This window comes from Sapajus apella, unplaced genomic scaffold, assembly GCF_009761245.1.
Source record: "Sapajus apella isolate SASKATOON/1434 unplaced genomic scaffold, GSC_monkey_1.0 scaffold23, whole genome shotgun sequence".
NCBI classification, from domain to species: Eukaryota; Metazoa; Chordata; class Mammalia; order Primates; family Cebidae; genus Sapajus; species Sapajus apella.
In genome coordinates, this window is record NW_022436963.1 from 25,378,836 (window position 1) to 25,392,158 (window position 13,323).

At 36.3% G+C, this 13,323-nt stretch overlaps 1 protein-coding gene across 1 annotated transcript in view; it reads right to left on the reverse strand.

The window, feature by feature from the left end:
• Positions 1-13,323, reverse strand: part of CNTN3 (contactin 3) — a 330,613-nt gene that overhangs the window by 91,414 nt on the left and 225,876 nt on the right. The window contains exons 9-11 of the mRNA XM_032290493.1: positions 9,553-9,689; positions 8,456-8,585; positions 5,575-5,725 (exon numbers count right to left, since the gene is read on the reverse strand). Of these exons, the coding sequence (XP_032146384.1) occupies positions 5,575-5,725; positions 8,456-8,585; positions 9,553-9,689 (418 nt within the window). The remainder of the gene's footprint in view (positions 1-5,574; positions 5,726-8,455; positions 8,586-9,552; positions 9,690-13,323) is intronic.

Here is a 13,323-nt window from a genome sequence, read left to right on the forward strand (position 1 = left end):
ATCCCAAAGTGCTTGGGATTATCAGCATGAACCACCGTGCCCTGCTGGTCCTCTTTTTTAAACAGAAATTTTATTCTGTATCTCTTCTACTTTTATTTTATTCTGTTGCCTTCCAGCACTCGTGGAACAAAGCCCAAATTCCTTAATTTGGTGTACACGGTCATTGACAATAAGGCCCCTGCTTGCTTCCCTCTACTGCCCAATTCTCTCTGCACACTCCCCACTATGGCACCTTAAAATGGAGGTCCACTGAACGATCAGTTACTCAAGTACCTGCTATGCTTTGAATATATTCCTCCAAAATTTCATGGTGAAAGCTCATCCTCATTGAGATGGTATTAAGAAGGTGGGGGGCTTTGGGAGAGAATTAAGGAATAGGGGCATAATATCAGTGCCCTTATCAAAGAGGTTAAATGGAGCTGCCTCACCCCTTCTACCATGTGAGGATGTAGCAACAAGGCCCTGTCTATGCAACAGAGAGTAAGCCCTCACTAGACTGATGCCTTGATCTTAGACTTCTCAGACTCCAGAACTGTGAGCAACACATTTCTGTTATTTATAAATTACCCAGTCTAGTATTTTATTACAGCAGCCTGAGTGAACCAAGGCAGTACCCAAGCCATGACTGGCCTCTGTGCCTTTGCACATGCTGTTCCTTCTGCCTAGAACACTCTTCTCCGGCGAAAACCCAGGTCACCTTTCAAGTAGTGCTGCAGACATCGACATCGCTTTATCCAGAAAACTTGTCCTGATCCCTAATTTGAAGATAGAGCCTTCCCAGGTGATCCCTGAATATCTTGTACTTTGACAATTGAGTTTTATTGTACCTGCCCTGTTATCTTGCTGTCTACCCTGAAAAGTTAGAAACAATGGCATAGATGTATCTGATAAATAACAAATGCCTAGTGCCTAGCATATAGTAGGTATTTAAGGTTTTTTCCAAATGTGAATTTAACTGTGAGAGCCTAGGAATCACTTTTTGCAGGATAAGCCTTTGTTATCTATTCAGAGCAGCTTTTTGAAGACCTGTTGAGCAGTAATCCATTTACTACCCTAGCTTGAAATGCTCTCCGTACTTGAAAGAAACAACTCTAATTTCTTCAAAAACAATTCTGTAATTTAGATGCCTCACTGACCTATAGCCACATTATCACGGCTGATTCATAATTGCAAAGCTGTTACTGTGCTAATATAAAAATTTACAAACAAGGTGTATTATGATTATTCAAATATATTATATGATTTACATAGCAGGCACATTTATCAGTTTATCCAATTATTTAAAAAAATATTTAAACCTTTGTTTTCTGATTTAGACCTTGAATGATACATATATACAATATTGGCTTAATCAAAATGTATTGCCAGTGGCCCCTGTGTTAGGCCAAAGAAAGTTTTCATCATAAGTTTCCTATTGGCAAGCCAAAATTAACCTACTAAAAAAAAGAAACTAAAAAAAAAAAAAAAAAAAAAAAAGATTTCAAATTTTGTCAAAAATATCCCATCAAAAATTTTGTCTTCTGTTCTTGAATGCACCGATGAATTCATTTGTCCTTCAAATAAGATTGAATCTGCATTTTTAAAGTTGTAACAGTCCATGATCTAACAACCACAATAAATCTACCATTTAACGTGTTTTTCTGATTTGGCTGAAGCCTGCAGACCAAGTCAGGAGGGATAGATATGGGGCTTTTGTTGCCAAGTGATGACTGCGGCCGCTCTGATTTCCCATGAACTTGGAGAAGGTTCAAGTCTGCAACTTGTTCAATAATTGCTTCTAGCAGGCTTCTCCCTAAGCATCAAGGCCCTGGCTCATCAGTGTTTTTTGCTGTCCAAAAAGATAAAAACAAAATTCAAACCACAGATCTAGGGAGGATTGGAACACCATGGACCCTCTTTTAAATATGTTTGCTCTTTCCAAGGATATCTTCATATACAAAAGCTTATGATCTATAGGGGAAATGTTAGAAATATATCATACAAAGCAGAATGTCAGGAGGCTTGAAAGGGACAGAGAACTACCTTTTATTGCCATGAGACACTGCTGGGTTAGCAATTATTTTCCTCTCTCTCCTTAAAAACACACTCCCAATTTTTTTTATTGGGCTCATTCCCATCCAGAAAAAAAAATCTATATATTCCAGTCTCTCCTGCAGCTAAGTGTGGCCAGGGAATGAATTTCTGATTAGTATGGCATAAGGAAGAGTATTGTATGCGACTTCTGGGAAGGCTCTTACAGGGAAGGAAGTGTATTCTTATTTCTACCTTCCTCGTTGCTGTTGCCTGTGATGTCGCTGGGAGGCTGGCCCCTAAAAATTAGTTTTGGTTCATGAGTTAAGGGTGATAGGGCAGCAAGACAGCAGGGCCTGCATCTCTGCTGAATGGGGTGTCTAGGCAGCCTTCACAGTGACCAATCAACCAATGAATGGCCAACGAACAAACAAAACGTTTCTTTTTCAAACACTTTTACTTTCAAATTTTATTTATAACATGATCTTATTCTTATAGATCCGTACATGTATATGTACAAATATCAGGCTAAATCGTTATTTTACAGTGACTATGTCAGGAAGGAAATATAATCTCTGTATCGTGGAAGTGGAAACGGAGTTTCGGAGGTATTACATACCTGATCTAATGACACTAACGCTTTGTGTTCAAAAATCTTTGAACACAAAAATGTCAGCAGTTCTAAAGAAAGAGTTAACTTCCAGCATACAGTTTGTGCTACAAATCTACATTTGTATTAAGAATAGGTTAAAGTATTAAGTGGCTAAATCAAAATTCCAGGTTGGATTCTAGAACTTATATACTTTCCCCAGCACCATGACTATACAATGTGGGGATAAATCTCTCCTTACGTATCTCTAGCTAAATTTCTTAATCCTCTTATCCCCTTTATAAATTAAGATTAAAAGCCTCTACCTACTATATTTACTACCGTGAGGATAAGTTGATTTAGCGTTGCACAAACCATCGATGTCCACGGGAAACAATCCCTGTTTAAGTCGTGTATATTATTGAATCAATTAAAAAATTTGTGAACACAAAAATGTCAGCAGTTCCATATGAAGAGTTAACTTTCAGCATAGCCAAAATTAACCAGCTTGTGCTACAAGCCTGTAGTTGTTTAAACTAGCTTACGAAATCATACTCCAAATCACTAATTAACCTCCTGTTCCAGAAATCTATTCTGTGCAGCCGAGCATTTGGTTGGACTGTGTCAAACCACTCAGTTCACAATTTTATCTTGTCTTGCTGTGACTGCCTTTTAATGAAGGTATCTTCGGTTAAATACCGGATGAACTGCAGATTGTACTCTTGTAACCAACTCGTCTAAATATACATTTGGGCCTATAATCTAAAAGCTGTTCAACCTGGTCATGTGCAATCTGACACTGTGATTTTAGAAAAGCAAATCCACATTTCTTGGCCTAAGGTTTTATTGTTTGTTTGTTTTCTTTCATTTCCAAAGTAATAATTTGGACTCTATGACTTCAACGACTGAGACCACCTCAAAGATTCTGGGCTCCCTGTACAAAACGTGGCACTGATAAAGCTTAGTGGTTATGTCCTAGAGTCAAACAGAATGGCTCCTGATCCTGGTTATGTGACTTCAGGCAAATTAATTCCACTAGGTTTCTGTTTTCTCATTAGCTGCAGAAATATTTAAAGGCGACAATTTTTTTTTTTTTTTTTTTTGGTGTAATCTTGACTCACCGCGACCTCCACCTCCACCTCCTGGGTTCAAGCAATTCTCCTGCCTCAGCCTCTCAAGTGGCTGGGATTATAGGCACCTGCCACCACACCTGGCTAATTTTTGTATTATTATTAAAGGCAAGGTTTCTCCATGTTGGTCAGGCTGGTCTCGAACTCCTGACCTCAGGTGATCTACCCACGTCGGCCTCCCAAAGTGCTGGAATTACAGGCGTGAGCCACCACACCCGGCCACCATTTCTATTCTTACAAGAAGCGACTCAGCAGGGGGTGAGGATGACATGGTAAGAGGAGTACAGGCTTGGAAAGCAGGATTCCTAGCAGGCAGTGAGAGGGACACTGACCAATGGCAACCTGAGAAATTAACTTACTTTCTCAAGGAAACCGTGTTAGATGTTCCCCAAGGAGAGCATTTTGACGTTGAACGTAAACTTTCTCAGCCACCTCAAAAAGGCTGACAGCGAAATGCAGGGCGTTTAATGCACTGAAGGGCGATCACTGGGCTGAACCTCTGCCCTGAACCACAAACGTGATGACCTAAAATAACATAAATTTGTCCTCTTACAGTTATGGAGGTCAGAAGTCCAGTATAGGTCTCACTGAGTTAAAATCAAGATTCAGAAGGGCTGTGTTCCTTCTGAATCTGGAATCATTTTGTGATCATTCAAGTTGCTAGTGGAATTCAGCCTCTTGTGGTCAAGGAACTGCAGTCCCTATTTCCTTTACTGCTGGCCCCTTTCTCCATCTTCAAAGCCAGCAATGATCATTACGGTCTCTTTCAGGCTTCGGGTCTGTCCTGCCTCTTCTGTGATTATCACAGCTCTCTGACCAATTCTTCTGCCTTCTTCTGCCTCTCTTAAGGGCTCAGGTGATTACTTTGGGCCCACCCAGATACTCCAGGATAATCTCCTTATTTTAAAGTCAACTGATATGACTTTAGTTCCATCCTTAATTCTACCTTCAAATTTAATTACCTTTTGCCATGTAATGTACCATAGTAACTGGTTTCCAGGATAAAGAGAGGGATGCTTTGGGGCCAATTATTCTGCTTATCACAAGCTCTGAGCATAATTCCTGGCAATAAATAATCAATTGTAGTAATAAACAAATTAAGGGTAAATTTACAAGAGATAAGCATTGGTAATAGCCGAAACCTATGCTTATTTTCTGGCAGGTATTTACCTAAGTGCTTTATTAATATTTATGTACTTCATCCACATAACAATTCTTGACATTAGGCACGAACTACTACCTTTCCCACTAACAAATAAAGGAATGAGGCACAGAAAGATTAGGTTACAGCATTGAGCAAGTAAAGGCAAAAATGAAGATATGAATTCAGGTTGTCTAGCTCCAGAATTTGTGCTTTTCACTAAGCCCATCCTGCTTCTTCATCTCAATGTTATAATTATAACCTGGAAACCAGGGAAGCCTTTGCTTAAATTAAGTAGTGTTATATTATTTGAGTACAAAATAACAGCAATATTAATATTTCTTTGGCATGTGGTGTCATATTATCACCTTCTCTTCTTTGTCCTGGGATGCGGGCCTGCATGCGGGACTAACATTCCTTCATCATTCGGGTTGAGTTTTCCCAGGGATTCAGGAAGAAAATCCTTGTTAAAAGAAAGTATTCTATGTGGGAAGAACTTAGATATATTTTCTATGTTTAGATTTCAAAAAACTGAATACTCTTACAAAGGTATTAAAGAACAAAAATACCACTATTTTAGTTCTTAAAAATCTCACGTGCTACTGAAATGCTATTTTGTTTCATTTTATATTTAAAACCTACTTTGACATCAGTGTGAAAAGTGAGAGGAAAATAAATGACCACCTTTCTGGACATCAGAATACCTTTCATGCTCCTGCACGTTCATATCCCCCTTCTTCCAGAAAGAGCGTGCCGTTGGGGAGGCTCTGGGTTTACAATCCAAGCTGACCAAGCTGCCCACCTGCACCTGAACTAACTTCTTCATTGGATTCTTTGAAAAATCCGGAGCAGAAGCTGAAAAGCAAGAAAGGAGAGAGGGAGAAGTAGAATCATTTAAAAAATTTCATGTTAATTTCAAAGGTCCATTTTAAAAGTCTGCTTTACATTCAGGGTGTCAGTGCTTGATTTATTTGACTTGCTGTGTGCCACACACAGGATAATTCATGCCACTATATTTTCTAGCAAGTCTAATTCATCAGATATTTACTTAATACAAAAATTTTTAGTTTATGGTGAAGATTTAAAGTAGCTCAATCATGTGTTTATTAAATGAAAGGAAAACATTTGGTATAGAATGTTTTTAAAAGTTAGTTCCATAAAGACAGGAATAGCGTTGTCTCTCTTGCTAACCTTTAGGACATAGCGCTTGGTACAGTGCCTGGCACTCAACAAAGCTCAGCAAAAGCTTTGAGAACGGAGGTTAAGCACTGAATTAATATTCTGATACATATGCATGTATCAAGTTCTATGATAAAATGTTCATATTGTTAGGGTGAACTTCCAAACTGGGGAAAAATAATATTTTGCACATATTATTTTAAATGCTATATTACATGAAATATAATAATGTATAGAAAATATTACATTTGCTAATAACTCATGGGATGTTAATCCTGAAACAACACCTGAATATTTAAGATACATAATATTGTATCATTTGAATAAAATAATACGTTAATAAAAAAAAACACTCTTCCTTTTACTGCAAATGTGAAAAATGTTAAAAACCTGGCGCATTTCTCAAATAGCTATGCTGTGTCATATGGCAAATCTCAGTGAATATAATTTATTTGATTAGTGGAGATCTTAGAGTGCATCATATCATGTAACTATATATGTGGTTGTCGTAAAGAAAACATGGTATCCAGAGGTTGTTGGCCTTAAAAATTAAGATCCTGGCCTGGCGCAGTGGCTCATGCCTATAATCCCAGCATTTTGGGAGGCTGAGGCGGGCAGATCACAAGGTCAAGATCGAGATCATCCTGGCCAACATATTGAAACTCTGTCTTTACTAAAAGTACAAAAAAAAAAAAATTAGCTGGGAGTCGCAGCGCATGCCTATAGTCCCAGCTACTTGAAAGGCTGGGGCAGGAGAATCACCTGAACCCAGGAGGTGGAGGTTGCAATGAGCTGAGATCATGCCACTGCATTCTAGCCTGGCGACACAGCAAAAACCTGTCGCAAAAATACACAAACAAACAAACAAACATTAAGATCCTAAAAGAGTGATTTTTGTTAAAACAAAAACCTTGTTTATATTTGAATACAATCTTTTGTTTATGCACCTCATATTTTTTCGTACACAACAATTCCACACAGCACATTGAGTAGATATATATCCATTTTAAAGATGGATAAAGTATGGCTCATCAGGTCAATTTATTATAACAGAATTGCCGTCTGTCAAGTTAAGACTTACATGCAAACCCCACCCTCTTTTTGTCATAATATGCTATTTCTCTGTCATGGATAACAGCAGCCAGATTTCATTTAACCATCCATCCAGGCATCAGTCCTCCTGGTACAGATGATACATTTCTAACTGCCAGGCACTAGAGATGACAGAGCTACTTCCCATTAAAGCAGGGTTTCTCACCCCTGACATATAACATTTTGGCCTGGATAATTATTTGTTGGGAGAAGTTATTTTGTGCACTATGGGATATTTAGCAGCCTCTCTGTCCTTCACCCACAAGATGCTAATATCACACACCAGTCCTCTACCTCCCCACGCTGACCAAAAATATCTCCAAACATTTCTAAATTTCCCTCAGGGTAAAATTGTCCCTGGTAGAGAAACACTGACTTAAATCAGGCAGGACCTTATGACTTGCTGACCACATAGATTGGTTCAGGAACAAGTATCAATCCAAATCAGGCTATATGGGGCCAATGACATGCAGCACTTTGACTTCTCTCCGAGCAGGCAAGACAGCTTCTTTCTTCTGCTGGAATGACTGTGGTAATAAATTTATTTTGTTGGGAAACATCATATAGAGCCTGATAATGGTGATGATATTTGAACGCTGGACCAAACTATGCTGAAATCTAAATTCTCCATTTTAATAAGATAGACTGATAAGCAAGCCCTCCTGCTCCTCCTTCCTTCCTGCTTTCCTTCCATTCATTTATGCTATGCTATACTATGCCATGGCATTTTGGTTAGATTTTCAATCATTTGCAATGTAAATGTTCTTCTGGACAATTGCTTTAAACATAATAAAACATTTTCCTTTTCTCCTATACCTAAAAGGAGAGGAAGATCATCTATAATTTCAAGCAGTGGAGGCTTGGATAATGAAAGCCTCAATATGTCCAATGTGTCATGCTTCTAGCAGAGCCACTAAAGATAAAAGCAACTCTTTTTGAATCAAACATGACTGATTCAAATTTTGGTATTTGATATTATGGACTGGCAACAGAGAGTGCGAAAATCACTTATTCTCTTAAAAGGCTTTGCTTATTTGGTAATATTGGAGGTGGATAAGAATATCTTAGGCCAATGCTTCCTTCCTACTGTTGATTTACTTAACCCTTGGTCCTTAATTCTGGCCATAATCGCCATTTTTCCTTAGAAAGTGTTAAAAGGTATGCCTTGATTAGAAACTCAATGATCATGTTGTAATATTGTAGATATTATTAGATATAGGAACCTAATGTGAAAAGTAAATATTACTGCTTCTAGAAACAAGGAAGGATTTAAGAAAAAAACATTAAGAGATGAACAGAGACAGTCAGTCTTACCAACAACTTTGAGCTCAGCACTGGAATAGATGAGGCCATGTTTGTTTTCTGCTATGCACTGGAACATGCCAGAATCAGTCACACTTAGGTTTGATATTGTAAGGGCACCGTTTTCTATTTGTATTCTCTCCTAGATGATAACAAAAATGTCTTGCATAAAAACAAATGTAACATTTGGGAATAAAAGTGAACTGACTATCATTTCACTCATATACAAACTTCCTGCATTTTTCTGAGAATATTAGACAGGCTGGCCTCAAATTTAACCTTTCCCTTATTTTAAATGTGAAAGACTAATTTACATAATAGCTACACATTAGAAATATGAATTAATATCCTTCAGCACAAAAGTAGATCATAAAACAGATAACAAAGCAAGAGGTAAAATATGCAACCATTTCACTTTTTCCCCTACAGTTAAATTTTCTTAAAAATGAACCATGACTTTAAAAAATGTACCATGAGGTTGATTCTTATCCCATCAGTTGGAAATGTTTTCACTTTTTTTCAAATCATGCAAGTTAAAAATACTATAAAATCTGTGGACTAGAAAGGTTTCTGGGAAACATATATATTTACTAGAGTTTCTAGGTAATATGAAAGGTTAGGTATAGAAATTGAAGAAACATAATTGACTTAGTATATAACAAAAACGGCAAAAATTACATGGCTTGAGAAGGAGAGTGATGGAGAAAATAAGTACTTATGTAACAAGGTAACCAAGTAATAGATACATTCATTCTCCAGAGGCCATACGGAGTTGTCAAACAGGAAGAGGAAATTACATCCTAAATTTGATTAAAGTAAGGCCTTCTCTAATTTCAATACCAAAAACCAGTAGATTATTTTACAGACTAAATTCACACCATGACTTCTTCCCAGTGAAATGCCATGCTGAAAAGCTCTTCTCACTGGCAGAATGGATACTTGATTTGATATTTTTCCTCCTGTACCACTGCTTAGGAGCAATGAAAAGTGTGCAAACTCAACAGTTTATTTCGGTACTAGGTACTAAAGAAAGTATTTACTGAACACAAAGTGAGGAAAGGGTGGATTTACCAGGCATCTAAATCCATTTTAGATCCATGTTACTTTACCTCTAGCACTAGGGCTGCTCCATTTTTCAGCCATCGGTAGGAAGGCTTGGGCTTGCCACTCGCCCGGCATTCCCAATAAAGATTGTCCTCCACGGCTATTTCCACATCCTTTATGAGTTGAACCCAATGCGGCTTTGCTTCAATGAAAGAAAAAGCAGGCGAGGAAAAGAAATTTAAAACACCCAGCAATTAAAATATATTTATTATTTTATTATCTTATCTGGATTAATACAAACAGACATGACTGTGAGTAGCAGAATAAAGTGAGAACAGAGGCTAGAATTACGTTTAGTTCACTAAGTATCTACTCACTGGATATATGAAACGTTTCTACATTTGAGGATGAATGCTGCAATCTGCTATTTCCTAAGGCAAATTAATTATGCTTTCTCTATTTTCAAAATTCTGAGCACTTTATTATATTCTATAGATATCTATTAGTACACAGTAACACAGGTACAGAAAACCGATTTTGTTTTCCAAGTGTATTTTTGATTCATGTGATCACAACTGATGATAATTTAATAAGTGAATGACAGCACACATTGTTCTTAATTATGAACTAAAAATTAACATTCATAGAAGAGAAACTTCTATAGCTGAGAAAAAGATATTTTCTACAAGTCAGAAATAACTTAATTAAATACAATCCAGCAAGCATCTTAGGAACCTCTGAGTGAATTAAAATCAAAGCAGGAAAAGATGGGTAAGTTGGTTGAACTTGAATCATGTGATTTTTTGCCAGAAAAAGAAGTAACTGATGCAACTTTAAATTATGTATGCAAATCAGTTTGATCAAGTGGATTTATCATTTTCAACTTATGCTTTAATGCTTTGGATGGTATTTGGAAAATTCTTTTTACAGATGAAAGCATCGTACCACTTACAATGAAAGTCACTTACTATACCATAGCATATCCAGCCAAGTCTCAGCTTGTGTTTTAAATCCAAAACTGGGAGGTGAAACGTCTTACTGGTTTCACATTGCATTATGCATGTGATGTGTACTGTGGGATTCACATTTGCATCCTCCATATGGAGAAACAGTTTATCTATTTCTATTTAATTGCAACCATGGGAAGATTTGTCTTTCCATTTCTAGCTCATAAAATTGCTTTTTTATAAATGAAATTGAAATTAAAATTGGCTATTTAGCTTTTATAGAAAATGTACAGGTCTAAGTTTTATTTTTTTTGTGTGTATATATGTATATGTGTGTGTGTGTATATATATATATATATATAATCTGTGGATTAGAAAGGTTTCTGGGAAGCACATATATTTACCAGAATTTCTAGGTAGTATGAAAGGTTAGGTATGGAAACTGAAGAAACATAATTGACTTAGCATACCAAAAATGGGCAAAAATTACATGGCTTGAGAGGAGAGTAGTGTGTGTGTGTGTATATATATATTTTTATATACACACACACTATATATATATATATACACACACATGCCATATATATATATATATACACACACACACATATACTATTTGTCCAGTATGAAGTATAGTTCAGAACTAAATCAATTCTCTCTATATTAAAACACATTTTCTTTTTCTTTCAGGAATGATCACCCTGAGATAAACTCACATGACGCTAAACTCACACATCAGCCTCTGATTGAGACATGAATTTCTAAAAAAAAAAAAAAAGAAAGAAAGAAAAAAAAAAAACCCCACAAGCTTCCCATAGTAATACTCTTCTTCTCCAAATGGGAGGATAATTTGCTGGACTAAAACATCCCAAAATTATTAACTGCCACATCGATTGTGATTTCTGCCCTTATTCTATCATAGGAGATGCAAATATTCTATAGAGTATTTTTCACATGAAATATTAAAGCAGATAGAGAACTGCATGGCATCTACTTAATATATTAATGTTAAACTGAAATTGTAAGGCAACTTTCATGAAATGCTTTATGCCATTAATTTCTGATTTATTTTTCAGGTATGTATCATATTACCTACACAAGGGACTACAACAACAGTCTACCTCTTTTACTAACTACAGCAGACATCATTAGTTTTCTATTGTGCATTCATTTCCTCTCTTCTTTATTCCTAAAATAACCCCAATTTTTCATTCATTGATCCAATCTTCTATCACCTCACACTGTCTATAGAAAACTGACATTATTCTCTGTTCCATAGCGAAGCTCTTAATTGTCTAGTCCAATTTCTCCTTGCCAGTGTTTGGTTTAGGAGTGAACATATAGCCAGTGAGGTTTGGGGAGGGGACTTCTAGATACTTTGAAGAAAGAAAGGATGAATAACAGCTGCTGTGCTAGTCACTGCTGGCAGCCATTTTGTGATCATAATGGAAACTAACATGCAGGAAAAGGAAAACAGAAAATAGACAAGGGCAGAAAAAGAAATCACAAAGAAACTGGGCCATGGCCTGATGATAAGGTAATTAAATGACAATTTGGCTTTGGGTTTCCTCATCATATGAAGCATACAACTGCTTATTATTTATACAGGATTTCTGTTACACAGAACTAAAAACATATTTACTGAAACGTTAATACAGTTGGAATATCCTGTGTGTTCCCATAATTACCCTGGATGAGGTAGTGGTTGAGTAGAAAGAAGGAACTAAGCTGGAGTATGAGAAAAGATTACTTGCTTGTCGGGACCTTGGAGCTGTACAGCCACATGGGTTAAGTACTTGCTCCCTTACCTCCATTTCCTTGGAATCCTAGGAACTCCAAGACTTAGAAACCTGGGTAACTTCTGTGCTATGCTTTCGAAAGGAATCATGCAACAAGATGGGAAAGTTACAAAACAGAATGACTCATGCTACTAAACCATGCCTCCATTTTGTTTCTGACAGATCCTAAAATCTTACAATATAACAACAAGTAATAATCCTGCCAGAGGTAATGCACTGGTAGACTTCATATTTTTCAAGGCAGGGGGTCATAAGACACATAATTTTAATATTTGCCTTTGCAAACTTTTCTTCTTTGCAACATGCACATATGCTATCCAAGTATGTATTGTAAAATGTTTCAAATTCCAGTTTCTAAAATAAATACAGTATAATGCAATTTGCCTTTCAAAAGAGTGGTCAATTCCCAATAGTTTAACAATGTTTCTAATGATTAAACTGCAAATATATATTCACTGAGCTGAATATATAATCTCCATATATTTTACAAGTCCATTTTGTAAAATTATATATTTATTCTAAGTAATGTTTTCAGCCAAAAACTAGTTTTCTTAAAAGAAGATGCTTGAAAACAAATTCCAAAAAAAAAGACAGTCTCATTTTCCTACAGAGAGACTCTAAATAAAAGTAACATTATTATTCTTTCTGTAACCAAATTGAGCAGTACATCAAATAAAAGTGATTATAAATTAAAGGCAACAAACAGAGTACAGATACATATTGGAAGGGACAGAAGAGCACTGAAGAACTCAACATGAGGCAGAGTTTGTGTGGTTTGTTCAATACAGTAATTGAAACTTTTCCCAATAGGCAATTTTTTATTTTTTCTGTTTAGTAGAGGTAACAAAGAAAGATATAAAACTTGTTTTCTAGAGGAGAAGACAGAAAAGACATCTCTCTCTAATGTGTTTAAGTGTGTAAGATATTATTCTTAGGAAAAAACTATAAAATATTTCATCATTGCATGAATCATTTTAAAATGCAAAACAAATGTATTATGTCTCCAACTTCATTACAAAAATTTAATTATTTTGAATTCCTCCTAGGATAAATGTTTATCATCACTTAACAAAATGTTGAACAAAACGTT